Source organism: Geotrypetes seraphini, chromosome 8 (assembly GCF_902459505.1).
Source record: "Geotrypetes seraphini chromosome 8, aGeoSer1.1, whole genome shotgun sequence".
Lineage (NCBI taxonomy): Eukaryota > Metazoa > Chordata > Amphibia > Gymnophiona > Dermophiidae > Geotrypetes > Geotrypetes seraphini.
This window is the reverse complement of record NC_047091.1, coordinates 1,862,155-1,882,589: the sequence shown is the minus strand read 5'-3', so window position 1 is coordinate 1,882,589 and position 20,435 is coordinate 1,862,155. Positions and strand designations below refer to the sequence as shown.

The following is a 20,435-nucleotide window of genomic DNA, read 5'->3' as shown; positions in this document are numbered from 1 at the left end:
TATAGAGACAATCCAGAAGGTCTTGCTGCTATGGCCATTTACTGCTCATAACCCTTTTACTTACAATACTATGAATACACAGTTTTCTGCATAGTCTCTGCTGTTTCACTACAGTGTATTATAGGAACATTCCATTCATATAAGCTTTAATATAATGTATAAGCAGCAAAATTAAGTGCACAGCTATCTATACTCATTTATAATAAGAGACACCACAGACAGCACATATTTTATTTGTGGATTAATTTAAATAGTACACCTGGAGAAAAATCCTTCAGTTCCTGAGGGTTTTAGTGCTAAGTGGGTTTCATCAAGGAATCTCTTGAATCTGTAGGTTTTAATATTGTCTTGTAGTTCAAGCAGAAAGTTTATGTCACCTACAACTATTAGACTAGTGAACTAGCAGGTGAGGTTTGAGATTATTTCCTGTAATTTGGAAGTGTTTGCTGACCATGCTTTGGGAGGGCAGTATGCTAGTAGGAGGCCAATACAGCTGGGAGACACATTGGATTTGCCTTCTAATTTGCATACCATGTTTTCAAGGCCAGGAAGGATTAAGGTATCAATTAAGATGATGTTGAGGAAGCTTTTGTAGATAATTGCTAGGCCTCCGCCACGCTTACCTAGTCTAGGGACAATTCTGAACTGGATTTGTCTTTTAGCCAGATTTCCGTGAAGAAGGTGAGGCCAAGATCTTTAGTGGATATCAGTTCATTCAAGATTAGTAGTTTGTTGACTACTGACCTGACACTGATGTAGATGCAGGGTATTCAGGTGATAGTGTTGATGCTAGTGTGTTGAGTGAGCTTCAAGCCTTGGTGTCAGACTCACGTTTTACAGTTTTTCACCATTATAAAGTGGTTATCCCAGGACAAGCAGGCAGCCTATTCTCACATATGGGCGACATCATGCACGGAACCCGGATGCGGACAGCCTCGCAAGCAGACTTGCTTGTAGAAACGTAGAAGTTTTGAGTCAGCCGCACCGCACATGCACAAGTGCCTTCCCGCCCAGTGCAGGGCGAGTCTCCTCAGTTCTCAGTTTTCCACGGAGCAAAGAAATCCGTCTTTGACACTCTGCGCCAAACTTTTCTAATTTGTGCCTTCTCTCACTGCGGTTTGTGTTACTTTTCATCGCGAATCGCTGTGTTATTCTTTTCTTTCAGTTAAAAAAAAAACACAAAAAACTGAAGACTTTATTTTTCTTTGTTCGACTGGCAGGGCAGGCCACTTGGCCGCAGCCTGCAGGCTTCGACTTCGCTGCGGCCATTTTCCTCCTATGTCCCGGCCAGCAATGGGCTTCAAGAAGTGTAGCCAGTGCCAGCGTGCAATTTCACTCATGGGGTGCCTCAAGTGCCTTGGGCCTGACCATAATCCTAAGTCGTGCAAGCACTGTGCTACTCTTCAACCTAGGGCCCTTAAACGTTGTCGGATTTTATTGGAGAAACTGTTCGGGATGGACTCTTCGTCACACCTTCGACCTCGAGCGCGGCCTCGGTCCCATCTTCCAGCGATGGTTCTGCTTCCACGACTCCAACCTCGAGCCTCATCAGACCTTCCTCGTTTGGGACGTCTGACCTTGAGTAAACCTGCTATCTCTTCCCCTGAGCTTCCCTCAGGTCAGATACCTAAGCAGAAGGTTCCAGCGGTGGTCCTCAAGCTTTCCAAGACTTCTAAGTCGAAGCACATCTCCACTGCTATTTTTCTGTAAAAGCAGGCTGAAAATACCCTATTTTTGGCCTTTTTACACAAATTAGCAACTTTACACTTAATTTGTAAACTAATGGAAAGAGCTTGGAGGTTGAAATTGTACTTTTGAAAACAACGTTGTACTGAGACATTATGCACCAAATTTCGCATTTATTACTCAATTATTGTGGGAGCTAAGTAATGTCAAACTTTGACTTTTTTTGGAGCACTAATTTTTTCAGCCAAGTTTACTGTAATTCAGCCATTCACTCAGTGCTCGACAAAAATTATTATTGGTAGCACTGAATAGAGCTCCAAAAGTTGTGCAGGGTAGCTAAATTTCAGTTTTTTTGGAAATATAGCTCGTGAGATATTGTGTCTCAAAGTTGTCAGAATGTCACTGTTGTACTGTATGTCATTGCAGTATGGGGTCAAACAAATGGCTATATCTCCACGAATATTCCACAGGCGAAACTAAAACTTTACCAAAGTTCGTTTGATACATGTGGGACTTTGTGCATAAAGTTTTATCAAAATCCGTGATGGTCATGCAGGGAGCCCTTGATCACTTGACATGGAATAACCCAAAGAGAGAAGGGTCACAACCCAAAGTAGAGCCATCTCAAAGTAGTAAACCAAGAGCCCTCCGAAAAGAGTCAAACTGCGGAACCATGAAAGAAGAAATCCTCACCAAAGAGCGGAAAGGACTCACACACCCACACATAGAAAGCTACAGAAGAGGCATGGATGAAGCCAGGCTCCCCCTTCTAGCAGCTGAGGCCCATCGAAGGGCGCCAAACCAGACTCCAGAAATCACAAAGAAAGCCAGAGGGACATAGGGGAACTAAATCAATGGAAACGTGAATAGTCAAACCACTGGAGAGAAACAAACACAGGTCCAAGGAGAGCCATAAAGACTAACTAGATCATATGCGTCGTGAGAGTATAGAATAAAGTCCACCTACCTGGGCTATGCTGCAAAAAACAGTCCAGCAAGGAAGGAACCACATGCAGACAGAGAAACCTCGCTCATCAGAGGTAACCAACAAGTGAGACAAACTAGAGGTAAAGAGAAAGTCCAGAAGAACTGTCCTCACCACAGAATGGGCTACAGAAAACAAGGTAAGAGAAACAGTTAAGTGGATACCAAGGTCAACCGACCCAAACCCCAGAAAAAAGGGAAACCCAGCTAGCCTCACGGACCAGAAATCCATAAAATGAAGAAAGAAAGATGAGTCCACCAGGAAGGTGTGGAAAGAATAAACGGAGGCCACCCGCTGTAGAAGAGTGAACAAGATCAACCTTGTCCCCTGCAGTGGCCATCAGCACCCATGCAGGCCATTCCCATGTTGATTGCCCAAATCGACAGTGATGGCGGTGACTGCCCCTGGAGAGAGACAGAGAATGTAGTCGGACCCAAGCAATACGCCAGACCACCTGAGAGTGCCCACACCAAAGAGCCATCATAAAACTCATAGAGGAGCAAGCTGTCCACCCCAGGGCAGGCCACCAAGGGCAAGCCTCAAGTAATATGCATGAACCCATATTTAATGTGAGGAATACATTTGAAAAACAGAGTATATTGGCAAACCAGACCAGTAGGGTAAGACAGTAAGAAGATCTCCAAGATAGATTGAAACAAATAGCTACAGCCACTGAATGGAGCAACATCCAGAGCGACCGCCTCCCCAACCAACCGTGTCTAGGGTGTGCAAGCCAGCCACAAGACAGGAGAAGCCAAATCTTACATGCACCCCTCATAACAGGAATCCCAGTACCAGCCAGCACAACAGGAATCCTTAAAACGGAATACAGGAGACAAAAAGAGAATCCACTTCTTACCCCAAAAGAGCGACACAGGAGACTCATCCGCAAGAGAAACCCCTTCGCATCAGAAAAGGGAGAAAGGAGGTACCATACCTAGTGTGGCACAGGAGACTCTACCCATAGGAAAAGGAGGAACGGGAATGTGGTTTCCAGACAGTGGGCTAAAAAGTGCACTGCTCGCCACTAAGTTCCCGTTGCACCACATGTGCACCAAGGTAGATAAACACCAATGGCCGCCGAAGAACTGGCTAGGAGACAAACCAGCCATAAACTGCAGCCATTCAAGCCCCAGGCACACAAACAGAGAAATAAATCAGCCAGAAAGAAACAACTGCAAGCGCAGGAAAAAAGGGAAGGCTAGGCACAACCAAAGCACCAAACCCCAAGGGAAGGAGAGAAAGGAGATACCGAGATAATAACCAAACCGAAACCAAACCCCAAGAGGTGAAAAAATGCCAGACTTCTGCACACATTTCATGCACAAGGTAACATTGTACTACTCTCTGTAGCCTCCACCGGTATAGCAGCAAATCTGCTTAAGGGTGGGAGAACATACCACTCCCAATTCAAATTACCCGTGCCTATACTTGAGAACTCAATATCAAATATGCACATAAATTCAACTGATTCTGACAATTTACGATCCGCTAAACTAATCATTTGGGACGAATGTACTATGGCCCCCTCTATAGCTCTTACAGTGGTTGACAAACTACTACAAGAAATAATGAATAACAATAAACCCTTTGGAGGAAACGTTCTCTTACTTGGTGGAGATTTCTGTCAAACACTTCCCATGGTGCCTCATGCTGACCGGACAAAAATTATAGAGGCATCTATAATAATAAAACCCTAGAGCGCGCATGCGCTCTTGAAACTTTGTGATCCCTGCCGCTGTGATTTCTGATCCGTGGCCGCGTTCCATTTTAGAACAAGGCAGCAGGGATCACTCTAGCCACTCCCCTCCTCCTGCCCTCACTCACCAACCACTGGAGGAAGCGCAGGCAAGCTCTCTCCCTGCCCGTGTCCTCGCCGCCCCAATTGGTGCTGGCGGCGGCGGCCGGGAGAAGGGCTTTGTGGAGCGCCGCCGCACACCAACAGTCTCCTGAGCCGCGTCCTCGCCACCCCGATTGCCGGCGCTCAGTCTTCACGCTTCCGCGACGCAGGCGGGGATCGGAAAGGGTAAGGGAGCCGAGTCAGCGGGGGTTGGTCTGGGACGGGAGAGAAGCGGTCTGCCTCGGGTTTTTCAAGGCCTGGCTTCTTCGGGTAGCAGCAGTGTTTACAATTCGCTGCTGTTGCCGGCTTCAGGCCTTCCTCTCTGGCAGATCCTGCCTACTTTCTGTTTTCAGGAAGACGACCCGACAGAGAGGAAGACGTGAAGACGGCAACAGCAATGAATTGTGAATGCTGCTGCTGCCCGATGAAGTTCAAGGAGGAAAGGGAGCAGAGGGTGAGAGAATGGCTTGGAGGGAAGAAGAGATGGCAGGGCATGGAGGGAAGGAGGAATGTATGCCAGACCAAGGGAAAAGGTAGGGGGAAAGGAAGGAGGAGATGTCATATGGAACAGAGAGAGAGAGAGGGTGGACACTGGATGGAAAGAGAAGAGAGAGCAGTGAATGGAAAGGGTAAGACAGAGGGTGAACAGTAGATAGAAGGGGTAGAGAGAGGGAGACAGACACTGAATGGAAGTGTGAGGGAGAGGAGGGACAGCCGCTGAATGGAAGTCTGAGGGACAGGAGGAGCAGACGTTGGAAGGAAGTGGGGAGGAGAAAGAAAAAAGGGCACATGCAGGATTGAGGGAAGAGTTAGAAATAAAGATAGACAGACAGGGGGCCAGGGAGAGACAGACAGAAAGAATGACAGACAGACAGCATCCAAGGAGAGAGACAAATTAAAAAAAAAACAGACAGACATGTACTCTAGCACCCATTAATGTAACGGGCTTAAACACTAGTGTATAAAGAATAACAAACTCTGGCCCATATTCAAAGTCCTAAACCTTAAAACCAATATTTGATCAATAGATACTGATTGCAGCATTTGGCTCAAAGTTGGTAATGGTGATACACCACATATTGATGGATTGCCTGATGACATTATTGAAATCCTTTCCCAAATTTTAATCACAGAAAATATCATCAAAGACTTTTTTGGAGAAAAAATTACTGTTACAGATATTCCAAAATTAACTGGGTTCAAAAAGGGACTGGATGACTTCCTGGAAGCGAAGGGGATTACAGGGTACAGATAGAGGTTTACCTTACAGGACATTGAGCGAATAGGGTATGGATATTTTAGGTTAGGTAGGGAACACTTTCAGGTCATGGACCTGGGGGCCGCCGCGGAAGTGGACTGCCGGGCATGATGGACCCCCTGGTCTGACCCAGCAGAGGCAATGCTTATGTTCTTATGTTCTTAACTAAAAAATCTATACTTTGCCCAAAAAACTCTGATGTAAACTCCATAAATGAAGAGGTACTCAACATTTTGAAAGGACAGACTGTAACATATTTCAGCTCCACCTCAATTGATGACTCCACTCAGGAAGACAATCAAAACTATCCCATAGAGTTCCTCAATGAACTAACTCCAACAGGAATGCCAAAACATAAACTCAACCTTAAAAAAGGAGCAATCATTATGCTGCTTAGAAATTTAAATACTAAAAAAGGATTGTGCAATGGTACCCGCTTCATCATTAGTCTCTTTCTCTCTCTAAGAGATCCCACAAAGTTTCTATCTCCACCACCTCTTCCAGGAGACTGTTTCATGCATCTTTCTGTAAAAAAAGTATTTCCTTAGATTACTCCAGAGCCATCACCTCTTAACTTCATCCTATGCCCTCTCATTCCAGAGTTTCCTTTCAAAAAAAAGAAACTGGACTCATGCACATTTACATTTTGTAAGTATTTAAGTCTCTATCATATCCCACTTCTCCCGCCTTTCCTCCAAAGTACAGAATGACACGGGGAAAATTCTGTCCCCATCACTGCCCCAACCTCGTCTCCACCATCCCCTTCACTGCCCCGTCCCTGCCGTCCCCTTCACCGCCCCATCCCCGTTCCCACAGTATCCATACAAACCTCAGTACTGCAATATTTAGCTTATTCCTTATTTATAAATCAAAGTTCTGGTTGCTGAACTAGAGAAAGAGATGTTCAGCTGGCAAGGCTTTGTTTATAAATTTTTATCAACACAACTAATATACTACTTTATCCTAAAGCAAAAAAAAGGAAATAAATAGAAATTTTTATTCTAGGTTTGTTGTCTGGTTTCTACTTTACTCATCTTCTCATTCAATTCCTTCCATCCACTGTCTGTCTTCTCTCAGCGTCTTCCATTTGCTGTTACTGTGCCTCTCCCTTCATCCCCCCATCTTCTTCCCTCCGCTCCCCCCATATTCTTGGCATCTGTCTTCTTCCCACTCTGTCTTCCCCAATTCCCTTCCAGCGTCTTCTCCCCACTCTCTCTCTTCCCCATTTCCCAGCATCTTCTCTTCCCCAGTTCCCTTCAGGCTGCTTCAGCATCTTTTCCTCTCCATCCCCCCACCCCCAGCACCCTTCGCGCGGTCCAGCAGCTCCCTCCCGCTGGCCAGCCATGCATCTCCCTCCCTCTCTTCCCCTTACCTTCTCTTTGTGGCGATTTCTATAAGGCTATCCGTTGTATTGCAGCCGGAGCCTTGAAGTCGCATCACGTTGGCTGCTGGAAAAGTCTCCTCCGATGCAATCGGAAACAGGAAATTGCGTCAGAGGAGACTTTTCCAGCAGCCACACGCGACACGACTTCAAGGCTCCGGCTGCAATACAACTGATAGCCTTACAGAAATCGCCACAAAGAGAAGGGAAAGGGAGGGAGATGCACGGACGGCAGGAGAGAGGTGGCTGCCAGACCGCACATTATTCACTGCTCATTCAACTGCGGAGACAAGACCATTCACCGCTCCACAGAGTGGTGAATGTCCTTGTCCCTGTACTTGCGGTGACCTTTTTTTTGTCACCATTTCGGCAGGCTAGCCACGGATAACAACCACATCATTCTTTACTCCAAAGTATACAGATTGAGATCTTTAAAGTCTGTCCCCATACTTCTTATGACAAAGACAACACACCATTTTAGCAGCCTTCCTCTGGACAGACTCCATCCTTTTTATATCTTTTTGAAGGTGCGGCCTCCAGAACTGCACACAATATTCTAAATGAGGTCTCACCAAAGTCTTATACAGGGGCATCAATACCTCCTTTTTTCTACTGGCCATACCTCTCCCTATGCAACCTATCATCCTTCTAGCTTTTGCCATCACCTTTTCAACCTGTTTGGCCACTTTAAGATCATAACATACAATCACACCCAAGTCCCAATCTTCTGTCGTGCACATAAGTTCTTCACCCCCTAAACTGTATCCTTTCCTTGTGGTCTAGTGGCCTCGTCACATTCATAGATACATACATAGGGTTACCAGACGTCCGGATTTCCCCGGATAGGCCCTCCTTTTCGAGGACATGTCCGGGTTCCAGACGGCTTTTCAAAACTTGGCACTTTGTCTGGATTTTGAAAAGCTACCTCAAAATTGCAGATGCCAAGCACATGACATTATCGCATCGCATCCACGCATGCTCTCCTTCCCAACGAGAGCAGGCAGCAGGGGACAGGGCAAGGGCAGGACTAGAGCTGGATTGGGGGCTGAACAGGGTCGTAACGGGGCAGGGATGGGTGGAACTGGGTGGGCCTGGGGGCAGGTCTAGGGGTCCGGATTTTACTAAAGTAACCCTAACCCTGTACATACATACATACCTTTATAAATGCCCTGGTGGTCTAGTACAGTGTTTCGCAACTTCAAGACAAGTACCCCCTTAAGCCTAGCAAATACCAACTGAGTACCCGTGCCCAAGCTCCACCCCAGACCCTCCCCTGACTCTACCCCCATAATAATAGACAGTACTAATTGTAATTCAATTTCTTCCATCCATTTTTCATATACACACAATATAATCTTATTAATACACTAGTGTTTAAGCCTGTTACATTAATGGGTGCTAGAATATATGTCTGTCTGTCTGTCTTTCTTTCTTTCTTACTTTCTGTGTCTCTCCCTGCCCCTGTCTCTCTCTTCCTTTCTTTGTGTCTTTCTCCCTCCTGCTGTCTGTCCTTCTTTCTTTTTGGTTCTCTCTCTGGCACCCTGTCTGTCTTTCTTTCTTTCTGTCTCTCTCCCTGCCTGCTGTCTTTCTGTATTTCTGTCTTTCGTTCTAATGCTCTGCCTGCCTGCCTGTCTTTCTGTCTCTCCATGGCCCCCTTCTGTCTCCCCTCCCCCAAAGCAAACCAAGATTGCTCCCAGGCCCCCTTTCCCTCTCCGTCCCCTCCACTTCCCTGTGAAGCAGCAGCATTTCCCCCCCACACACACCCTGTGCAGCAGCAGCTTTTCCCGGCCTTCCCTGTGCAAAAGCAGCATTTCCCATACACACACACTTACCTGTGCAGCAGCAGCATTTCCCACCCTTCCCTGTGCAGCAGCAGCAGCATTTCCCGGACTTCCCTGTGCAGAAGCAGCATTTCCCCCCCACACACACTTCCCTGTGCAGCAGCAGCATTTCCGCTGCCCCCTTCCCAGCCACTGAGTTTAAATTGAGAGAAAAGCGCTGCACCGCGCTACCGCTGGCTTCGGCGTCTTCTATCTACTGCGGCCAACCCTAACGGAAACAGGAAGTAGTCAGAGAGGGCGGGCCGCAGTGAACAGAAGACGGCGAGGCCAGCATTAGCACGGTGCAGCGCTTTCCTCAATTTAAACGCGGGTGAGCCAGCAAGAAGGAGGAGGCTTTGGCGGTGGTGGTTTTGACGCTGAGTGAGGGTGGGAGGGGGGAGTCACCGGCTATGCTGTTTCTCTGCTTTCCTGATTTGTTTGGCCGCCGCATCCGCACTCTTGCTGGCCACGGACCTACTGATCACAGATCAGGGATCACGGAAGCACGCAAGTAAGTGCGCATGTGCGGCTAGCGTTTTATTATATAGGATAATAGTAATCACAAAATTAAAAAAACTCACAAAAAGCACTGTATGCTGAGAAAATTTAATTATCATTTATATTCTGAGTTTTTTCAAAGAGGTCAACACAGATGACTTTAAAATATGCAATGTTACTTCAGTAACAACTATAGAAAAATAGACAAATATAATGCAAAATATAGACAGTAGATATAAATTCACAAAACTGACACATTTTGATCACTAAATTGAAAATAAAATCATTTTCCTACCTTTGTTGTCTGGTGATTTCATGAGTCTCTGGTTGCACTTCCTTCTGACTGTGCATCCAATATTTCTTTCTTTCTACCACCTGCATGCTTCCTCTCCTCCAGACCTCATTCCATTCCCCAACCAACATCTCTCTCTGTCCCTCCATGAGTCCAACTTTTCTTCCTCTCTCCTCCGCCCCATTGGCAACAAGTCTCCTCTCTCTCTCGCTTTCTCACTGTCCATCTGTCTTGAGAAATCCAGGCATCTCTCACAACACCTCTACTGCCACATTCAACATTTCTCCCTCTCTCATCCCTCAGATCATGTGCAGCATTTTTCACCACTGTCCACCAGCCCCATGCCCATTTCTCCTTCTATCACCCCTCTCCAACACCAATGTACATCGCTCCCTCCATCACTATGTCCAACTTTCCTTCCCCTTGCAATCACCTTCAATTTGTCCCTCTGTTCCCTCTCCTCCACCATATCCAACATTTCTCCCTCTCATCCTTCTCTCTCCCATGCATCTTCCTCTCTTTTCTCTATGACCAATTTTCCTTTCTTCCTTTCCCCAAGTACCACATCTTTCCCTCTCACTCACACCCAACAATTCTCCCTTTCTATTCCTCTCTCCTATGTCCCAAGTTAGTGCCCCCTGCCTCCCTCTCATCTGTGTCCCATGTTCATGCCTCCTCCCTTCCAACTGTGTCAAGTTCGTACCCTTCCCTGCACGGAAGTAGCTGCCCATCCACAAAAGCTGCCACTGCCTCTGGTGATCCCGCCTTCCTGCCCACCGCCTGCCAAGAATCCCTCTCTGGCCGCCCAACCCGTCCCCCCCCCAAAGCCGACCCAGTTCTTGTTCGAGCAGCACTCACTCCTTCTGTCTTCAGCTGGGATGGCACAAGCAGCAATTCACACACTGCATGTGGCTGACCCACAAGCCTTCCTTCTGATATCAACACTGACGTCGGAGAGAAGGTTTCTGGGTCAGCTACTTAAGTGCAGCCTGTGAATCGCTGCTTGCACCGTCCCTGCTGAAGACAGAAAGAGCGAGTGCAGCTCGAAGAAGGTGGTAACAGTGTTGGCTTTGGGGGCGGGAGGGGGGCACGGGGACGGGCAGACAGAGATCGCCAGAAGCAGCTTTGTTGAGAAACACTGGTCTAGTTGTCTCTTCAAAGCAAGAGACTCCCAAATTGCTCTTGCTCCCTGGCTATGTTGAATGCCTTAAGAGGTTGTGGCCCGCAATTTTGAGATCAGTTCCAGCATGGGCAAGAGCAATCCGTCGTTCTTCTCATGCCATTTCCAGTGTTAAGATGGCAGCTATGACCTCCTGCAGCCGTCTGGCGAGGCTGCCATGAGACATAGCAGCCAACAGGGGCAACTTGGGATGCTCCTGCTGCAAAGAGGCCACAAGCGATTTTAGAAAGCAGGCCCAGGAAGGCTAAGCTAGTGGAAGGCCCAGTGAAAGAGGGGGGTTGTTTTGGTTTCACTTTATGTTGAAATTGAGCAGTGAACGCTGGCTGCAGATTCAGCAGGAATCAAAACCACCCTTTCCAGTTGGTCTCCATTCTGAGATATACTTAAAGTTCACATATATAGGTTTCTGCATAGCATGGTATTACCACTCAAAGTTTAAGCCCTGGACTCAAACATCCATGCACAGCTTTCTGCATTGGACTTTAAAGTGCCAGTACAATTTTTATTGCTGCACAAAATACAGCTGCTGCTAGCACAGTCCTGAGTACGCATTTACATACTACTGCATTGGAGAGTTTTATATATTTGTTAGTATTAGCAGCCAGATTTCTGCAGCCATTCCCAAAATGTAAATTCAAATGCAAGGTGTTATCCAAGATCTCTCTACAGAAAATGTACCACACAAGAACTCTATAGAAACAGCCTCAGGCTGACCCCCCCAAACATACCTTTGACCCCCACACACAAAAATACAGTCAGTGTTTTTAAAATAGAAACAGGTGTGTATATTTTATGTCTATAACTATTTTTTTTAATAATGCATCAAACACCACCAAAAATAATTGTGCAGTGAAGTGCTCAGACCAACCTGTGCTCAATGAGTTCGAGCTAAGAATACATCAGGACCATCATTGCACTTCTTAGGTCCCAACCGCCAGAGATAATCATTAAGAAATAAGCAATGATGTACTTAGCTTTAGCGCAATAATGGCTGCCACGATTACAGGGAAAACTACAAGGACCGCAAACGCTTTCATATCAGCTCCCCCTCCTGACGAGAGATATAAAAAACCCGGGTTGAGGGGTTGAAGTTTTGAGCAAGCTGTATTCTTGTTTTCTTTGTTTATTTTTATTTTAGTTAGCTTGTATCACATTCTCCTTGAGTCCGGCATCCTGATATAGCAACAGAGGAGTCTGCCTGCTGTTACTCTGTTTCACCGTGGCAGCCGTTATTGTGCTAAAACTAAGTACTAGAGAATGACAAGAGGACCGTTTACAGCGATAAACCGTGGTCACTGCAGTAAATCCGCAGGAATGGAGCAATTTGCAACTGGTTTACTGCAGGAATGGGGACAAGACCTTTTACCACCCAGTGGGAGCGGTGAAAAGTCTTGCTCCTGTGGTAAAAAAATTGTGTCAGACTTGGCATCTCCTCCCCAGCTCCTCTTGCACCTATTTTACCTTCAGGAGCCAGCCATGTCACGATGAAGACAGAAGGAACCAAAAACCAAAGCCTGAGACTAATGTGATTTGAAGAATAAAATTACCAGACAACAAAAGGTATAAATAAATACATTTATTTTATATTTTGTGATTTTAATATTTCAGATTTGAAATATGCATCCTGTTAGAGCTGGTATTAGATATAACTGGGGACCGCAAAGCCCAGACTGTGCTTCTTTAGCTTCCAGCTGGCTTAGGGCTCTCACTCTCTGACCAGGTGGCAGTTGCCCTAGTTGCACTCCCCTAACACTATTCCTGCCATGTATGACCAAAATATTATATCTATTAGCTTGATTTTTCTGTGTAGCATTCTGTAATAATTTGGTTTGTTCAGTTTTCACAATAGTGGAGGGGATATTTGTGAAAGGGAGGGGAGACAGTTTTGTTGATCCTTGTCTGTATTATTTGTGTTTATAAAATGACAATTGTACGGAATATTGTCTCTTTTTATACTTTAATAAAATAAGTTCAGCACTTTAATAAAATAAGTTCAGTATAAAATCATAACTATTCGAGGCTTGTGTGGATGGGATCTGACAGATTGCAGGGTGGGGACAGGGACCAAGCTTGCAGGGCAGGGACTGAGCTCGCAGGGACAGGCACGAGTTCATGGGGCCAGGGCAGGAACTGTGATAAATTTTTTCACATGTCATTCTCTACTAAGTACATCATTGCTTATTTCTTAATGATTATATTTGGCGGTTGGGATTTAAGAAGTGCAATGATGGTCCTGCTGCATCCTTAGCTTGAACTCATTGAGCACTTCACTGTACAATTATTATTTTTGGTGTTGTTTGATGCATTATTTAACAAAAAAAAAAAAATTCTGTGACTTACAGTTATAGATATTAGAACTATCACAGTAGTCTAAACCAGTGATTCCCAACCCTGTCCTGGAGGAACACCAGGCCAATCGGGTTTTCAGGCTAGCCCTAATGAATATGCATGAGAGAGATTTGCATATGATGGAAGTGATAGGCATGCAAATTTGCTTCATGCATATTCATTAGGGCTAGCCTGAAAACCCAATTGGCCTGGTGTTCCTCCAGGACAGGGTTGGGAACCACTGGCTTAGTGGTTCCCAAACCCTGTCCTGGGGGACCCCCAGCCAGTTGGGTTTTCAAGATATTCCTAATGAATATGCATGAGAGAGATTTGCATATGATGGAAGTGATAGGCATGCAAATTTGCTTCATGCATATTCATTAGGGCTAGCCTGAAAACCCAATTGGCCTGGTGTTCCTCCAGGACAGGGTTGGGAACCACTGGTCTAAACGTTGATATTCTCCCTATTTTGTCACATAGTGTGTATTTTATGTGCATCTTTAAAGGGAAGAAATAGATGATCTAACCTTTAAAGATATGCATGTAAACAAAGGAAAGAAATCAAATTCAGAGTGCCATAGGGTGGAGCTAGGAGGTAGATGGGGAACAGGCCAAAAGTTCCCCTTCAAAATCAATCCTTTCATTCTGCTGAGTTACCCACCTGCCATGGAGGACGGGTTCAGCCCCAGTCCTAACAGGGTTCTTGTAATTGCGAGGAAGTGGAAGATGCTCCTGCTTGTCAACTCTCTGCTGGCCACTAAACCAGATCCTCCACGGCTGAAACTGACGACGACGTCTTGGATTGTGGTGTTTTGTTGTCGTTGTGTTTCTGTTACAACCGGGAAACGAAAAGCGTTGCAGAAGGCCAGGTAGTGTGTAGTAAAATAGTTCGCCTGGGAGGGGCGGCCTAGCGCTCGAGACGGACACAACTTTCCCCTCCGTCAGCTCGGCTTCACGCGCCAGCCAGCCGCAGCGGAAATGACCCCGCTGACGTCACTTTCGAGAAGAAGACCGATCGATCGCCGACGCCTACGCCGCCAGAGACGAGATGCTGGCGATTAAAAAAGCCAGACGCGTTCCAAGCCTCGCTTTCGAGTGAGGCCTTCGTCGGATCCGCCCACAGCCCAGTGCGTCGACGTCACATTTCGTCAGATCAGGGAAATTCTCTTCAGTCTCACTGTGGAATACGGTTGGGAAAACAAAGCAAAACTAGGATTTCACGGAAATCCGGATCGAAACCTCAGGTTTTCTGCATTTTCTTACATTTAGACAAGTCCTCTTCATTGTTGATTGCTGCCACTACGTCAAGTAGTCCTTTGGCGGGGAGACCCGCGTCTTCGGTCCTTCTCAGCCGTAGCCCCGCCCCTTATGACGAGCAGCGCTCTTCCTGTGAGGGCAGTGTCCGGTCCTCCATAGCCCTAGTCCAGTCGGGTTTTCAGGATTTCCCCGATGAATATGCACTGAAAATAGTGCATGCAAATGGATCTCATGCATATTCATCGGGGAAATCCTTACCCCTGACAGCCAAAGTCAAAACAGGCTGATAGATTAGACTACTACTAATCATGTCTGTAGCACTACTAGATGTAGGTAGTGCTATACATCAAAACATAAGAATTGCCATACTGGGACACTGAAGGTCCATCAAGCCCAGTATCTGTTTCCAACAGTGTCCAAACCAGCTACCTAGATCCAAAATAGTAAAACAGATTTTATCCTGCTTATCTTGAACTACTGCAACATCATCTACCTATCTGGACTTTGCTAACATAAGCATAATTCAAAACACCGCAGTAAGGCTGATATTTAACTTGAAAAAATTCAATCACTTAACCCCTTTCTACAACAAACTCCACTGGTTAAAAATGGAGAATTGGGTATTTTTTAAATTCGGCTGTCTCTTCTATAAGGCCCTATATGGTTAATTGCCCGATTACCTCACCAGTCATTTCTTATTTTCCAGACCCGGGCGGACCTCTCGACCCCAGTCACTCTTTTCCTTCCCATCAGTTAAAGGTTTCTCACATAGGAGATTCATCAATAAATCCCCACTCCTGTCCAAACTTCACTGGCTCCCAGTTCACTCCAGAGTCCTCTTTAAATGTGCCTGTTTAGCCTTCAAGATCCTACATGGCATCCTCCCTCCCGTTATCCTACTCTTCTGGAATTCCTCATATCCTAATTCCACTAGATCCTCCCAAAAACTGAAACTATCATTCCCCTCTACAAAAGGTATATCCCGCGTAGGAAAATTAGGAACATCCCTCCCCTTTAGAACCACAGAACTCTGGAATAACCTCACATCCCCGCTCAGAGTTTCAAGTTCCCTCCAATCCTTCCGCAAACACCTGAAAACTTGGCTCTTTTCAAAAATCTAACACTTCACGCTTTTTGGTTCCCTGTCCCTCTTTATCTTCCTAGCTCTTTTCCTATAACCCTTCATTGTAGCTCCTTTTCAACCTAACCCTGTAAACCGTGCCGAGCTCTACGCTGGGTCACCACTATCGCCAATGCTCTTCAACCTCTTTATATCCTCCCTTGGGTCCAGTCTTGATAGCCTAGACATAACATCATTCAGCTACACAGACAACATCACCATTCTCCTCCCCTTTGACTCACCAGCCCCCACTTCAACAGAAAAACTAAAAAAAACACTAGAAGCAGTGGAAAAATGGATGATAGACCACAAATTAAAGCCGAACTCGGACAAAACAAAATTTTATTTTTTTTTTGTAATTCTTTATTTAAATTTTCAAATAAACAACAATTGTGCTTAACAGGCAATATACGGTATTAATACATCCAATATTTCTTTTAGTAATCATAATAATTCAAAAATAATACAGAAATAAATCAATTTTCATTATTGGATCAATATATTAACAAAAAGGAAGTAACCCATACTTTTTTTTTTAACATAGTCCTCAATAAAGGAGGAAGGAGACAAGGAGAGAGAAATTCTTCCAGGAAAGATCACATATTAAGCATTTAAAGGAAATTAAGTGAAAACCGATAGTTTAATAATAATGATAGACTTGAGTTATACCGAATATCACTATGGTGCAAATGAAACTCCTTTTCCCTCTAGAAAGAAACGTAGCTGCTGCGAATCATAAAAGATATATCTATTGTTCTGAAATACAACAAAACATTTACAAGGAAATCTTAACTGAAAAGAAGCTCCTAGTGATAAAACTTTTTCCCGATATGTAAGAAATTCTTTCCTTCTAGTCTTAGTTCATTTTGAAACATCCGGATATATGTATATTCTTTCTCCCAAAAAAGAAACTTGTTTTAAACCATAATACAATTTCAGAATCATTTCTTTATCCTGATGAAATACCAGGGACACTATCAGTGTAGCTCGTCCAGACAATTCAAGATTTGATGATTCCAAGAAAGTTGTTAAATCTTGTTCAATAGTTGTATCAGGCTCTTTTATTGTCCTTTTTAGATAATAAATCTTTTGCAAAGGTGGTATATTCATTTCCACAATTTTTAATATGGAAACCAGGAAATCCTTAAATAATTCCCTAGGAGTTTTAAATTTAGACATAGGAAAGTTTAGAATCCTCAAATTTAAACTCCTATTTTGATTTTCCAAGTTTTCAATTTTACGAAGAAGAAAAACTTTATCCTTTGCATGTTGGTTATTTAAAGATTTAATCTCAGTTATAGATTTTTCAATATCTCCTACTTGTTTCACTTGATCACAAGAAACAGTTTCCAGTTTGTTAACTTTAGTAGAAACTTCAGCCATCAAGGAAATAAATCCAATACATACTGTTTGAAGATTTTCAATTGCTCCCCACAGTGAATCCAGTGTAACCACCGCCGGTTTCACAAGCGGCTTGAGATGAGGTAACCCGGGTTCCCGCTCTCCTTCCCGGGTTTCACCTCCCCCACTCTCACCACCGCTTGCCTGCAGTGCTCCTCCTCCTTCTCCGGTTCTTCTCTCTGAGTTTGCCTGCAACAGGGTTGTCTCCTGAGTCGGCTGTTGCCGAAATCCCTCTATAGGAAATAGCAACTCCGTTGCGCTGCTCAGGGGAGGAGGGGGGTCAGGTCCCAGAGGGCTCAGCGACGCATCGCCGTCCAGGCTGAGCTGCTCCTGGAGCTCAGCTGCGGATCCGCCCAACGCCATCAGAACTGCGTATGATGTGATCGCAGTTTGACGCGGAGTTGAAGTCGCAGCCAAGGGAAGAGGGATATCTGCCGTCCCCTTCTCTTAGGCATCAAAATCGAACTGAAGAAAACGTTAGCAGGTAAAATTGTTAATGCTAGAGCGGGAGCTTAGACTCACATGTCCACTCCCGTCGCCATCTTGTCTCCTTCCACCCAAAACAAAATTTCTACTACTTGAAAAGGACAAAACCCCATCCATAACAGAATTAGAAATAAACACCACCAAGTACCCTATACAGTCCGCCCTAAAACTCCTAGGAGTGATGATAGATGCTGCACCATGCAAGTCCAAATCAACAAGACCACCCAGAAAGCCTTTGTAACCATGCGCAACCTGTGAAAAATAAGAAAATTCTTCGACAAAGAGCAATATAGGCTCATAGTCCAATCCCTAGTCCTAGGACTATTGGACTACTGCAACATCCTCTATCTACCATGCCCCGCAAACATGATAAAACAATTACAGACTGTACAAAACACAGCCCTCAGACTGATCTATTCACTAAGCAAATACGACCACATCACCACCGCATACTTAGACTCACACTGGCTACCTATACAAGTGCGAATACTATTCAAATTCTACTGTCTATTATTCAAAGTAACGAATGGCACAGCCCACACATACCTAAACAATCGCCTAAACTGGAACAATACAACTAGACAAAGGAGAACTCAGACCCCATTTACCTACCCCCCAGTCAAAGGTACACAGCGCAAGAAGATATATGACAACCTACTAGCAACGCAAGCAGCTAAACTTGACCACCCCATCTCCAACTTGCTGACAACAACGACCGACTTCAAATCATTTCAAAATGAAATCAAAACCCTGCTATTCAAAAAATTTATCTAGATATCATAACACCTCCCCATGGCTATCCCCGCTCTTATAAATTTCCCTTCAAAGCCTCAATCATATAAACAGCACCCAAAATTGTAATTTCCTGGAAATGTCCAGTTATCTTCTTTTGTAATCCGCCTAGAACTGCAAGGTACTGGCGGAATAGAAGTCACTAATGTCATGTAATGTAATGTAATATAGTCATCTGTCTGACTTCATATGGAGTGAAGGAAGCAATTTTGCAGATCGCTCGCCACCACAGTGATTATACTTGGAATGGTCTATCAAGATTTGGCGGCTTTGACCCTGAAAAAGCGGAGAGACTTTCAGGGAGTCACTCGCTATCTGCGGCAGGCTGGACATAAATACCGCTGACAATTTCCTTTCGCAATGTTGATGACCATTGGGTCAGTGCACAAGAGAGTTAAAACCACTGCGGAGGCTTGGAGTGCTTTGAAAGAATTGTTGGGAGGCACTCTGCCGGCGGAAGTGTATAGTGAGCCTAGTGAGTGGAGTTTGAGACGGCAGAGAGTGCGGTTGCAGGGCAAGCCAAAGAGGATGCCTCCTGTGTCGGAGATTGGACGTTCGTCGTGATGCTGCAGTTTGGACTTGTTGCTGGCTTTCCACTTTTAACTGTTTGTTTGGGAGAGCGGTTTAGAGCTCTCGGGGAAGTAGGCTCTGGATAGCTGGATAGTTGTGGGGAGGAGTGGAAGGGGGAGTTTGATTGTGTTGTTTGGGAGTGTGCTGGAGTGTGTGGGTAAGGGGGTTAATATGCGTGGGTATTTTCTGGGTGCATGTTCTATTGCGGCTATGGTAAATGATTACTTAGCTTCTTCGGGGATGTCACATTTGCAGGAGGCGGATATTTGTTGTATGAATAGGCCCCTACAGACAGTTGAGCTGCAGAAGGCCATCAGAGCCAGTAAGGCTGGCCCGGCTTCCGGCCCGGATGGGTTTTCCATGGAATTTTACCGTTTACTGGAGACTCAACTGTGTGGTCCCTTGCTTGCTTACTATAATGTTGCAGTGCAGAAAGGTGCCTTTCCGTGTTTTGCTAATAACACCTCAGTAGCTCTTCTTCTTAAACCAGGTAAGCTGGCTGATCTATCCGGCTCCTATCGACCAATTTCACTGATCAATGTTGATTTCAAGCTCTTCTCCCGTATTCTTACAGATAGACTTCTTCCACTTTGATCCATGGGAATCAAGTGGGATTTGTACTGGGGAGGCAATTGGTTTTAAATGTTCATAAAATATTGCTGGCCCTTGCTCATGCTCAATATGCAGACTTCCTGACTTTGATGGTAAGCCTTGATGCTGCCAAGGCATTTGACAATGTCTCGTGGTCTTATCTTCTTCATATGTTAAATTATATTGGTGTCTTTGGGTTTTATCGAGCTGCCATTAGCTCTCTTTATGCCAATCCAGTGGCCTCCCTTATGGTTAATGGGACCCTTTCAGATACCTTTCCAATCAGACGTGGTACGCGCCAGGGTTGTTCTCTCTCTCTGCTACTTTTCATTCTTATTTTAGAGCCCTTGCTGTGTACTCTTTGGCAGTTTGCTCAGTGGGAGGCAAGTGGGTTGAAATTTTTGTTTCATCTGGTGAAAGAGGATGGCACAATGAAATCATTTGTGCAGTTGTGTCAGAATTATGGCCTTACCTGTACAGATAGGTTTGCATATCTGCAGGTCCAGCACTATGTGGTTTCCCTGAAGAAGGAAAACCTGTGTTCTAGTAGGAATTATTCTCTACCGCCTATATCCTTGGTTCTCAGATGAAAGTATCTCTCAAATTTCACCATCGCTATTTGAAGGATGAGACTCCCTTGTCTGACCATGCTAAGTTTCGGACCTCTTGGTCCCAAGGTCTTAATGTTTTATTACCTGAGGATATTGTGCTGAATGCTATAATTAAATTGCCTTCTTTGAGGAGATACATGCACTTTTGGAAAATGCATTATAAAATAATATTTCATCTCTATGTATCTCCTAGAAGGGCATACCATGCCAAGTTCAGGCCAACTGCAGCTTGTGATAAATGCGGCCATTCGGATGCTACCCTGGGCCACATGTAACATAGTAACATAGTAGATGACATAGTAGAATGGTCCATCCAGTCTGCCCAATCTGATTCAATTT

General features: G+C 45.0%; 1 protein-coding gene across 1 annotated transcript in view; it reads right to left on the bottom strand.

Annotated features, from left to right (window-relative positions):
- The window catches only part of RELA (RELA proto-oncogene, NF-kB subunit), a 67,388-nt gene extending 52,775 nt beyond the window's left edge, over window positions 1-14,613 (bottom strand). Inside the window, exon 1 of the mRNA XM_033956644.1 lies at window positions 13,930-14,613. Within this exon, the coding sequence (XP_033812535.1) occupies window positions 13,930-13,936 (7 nt within the window). The 5' untranslated portion in view covers window positions 13,937-14,613. The remainder of the gene's footprint in view (window positions 1-13,929) is intronic.
- Between the last annotated feature and the right edge of the window lie 5,822 nt (window positions 14,614-20,435).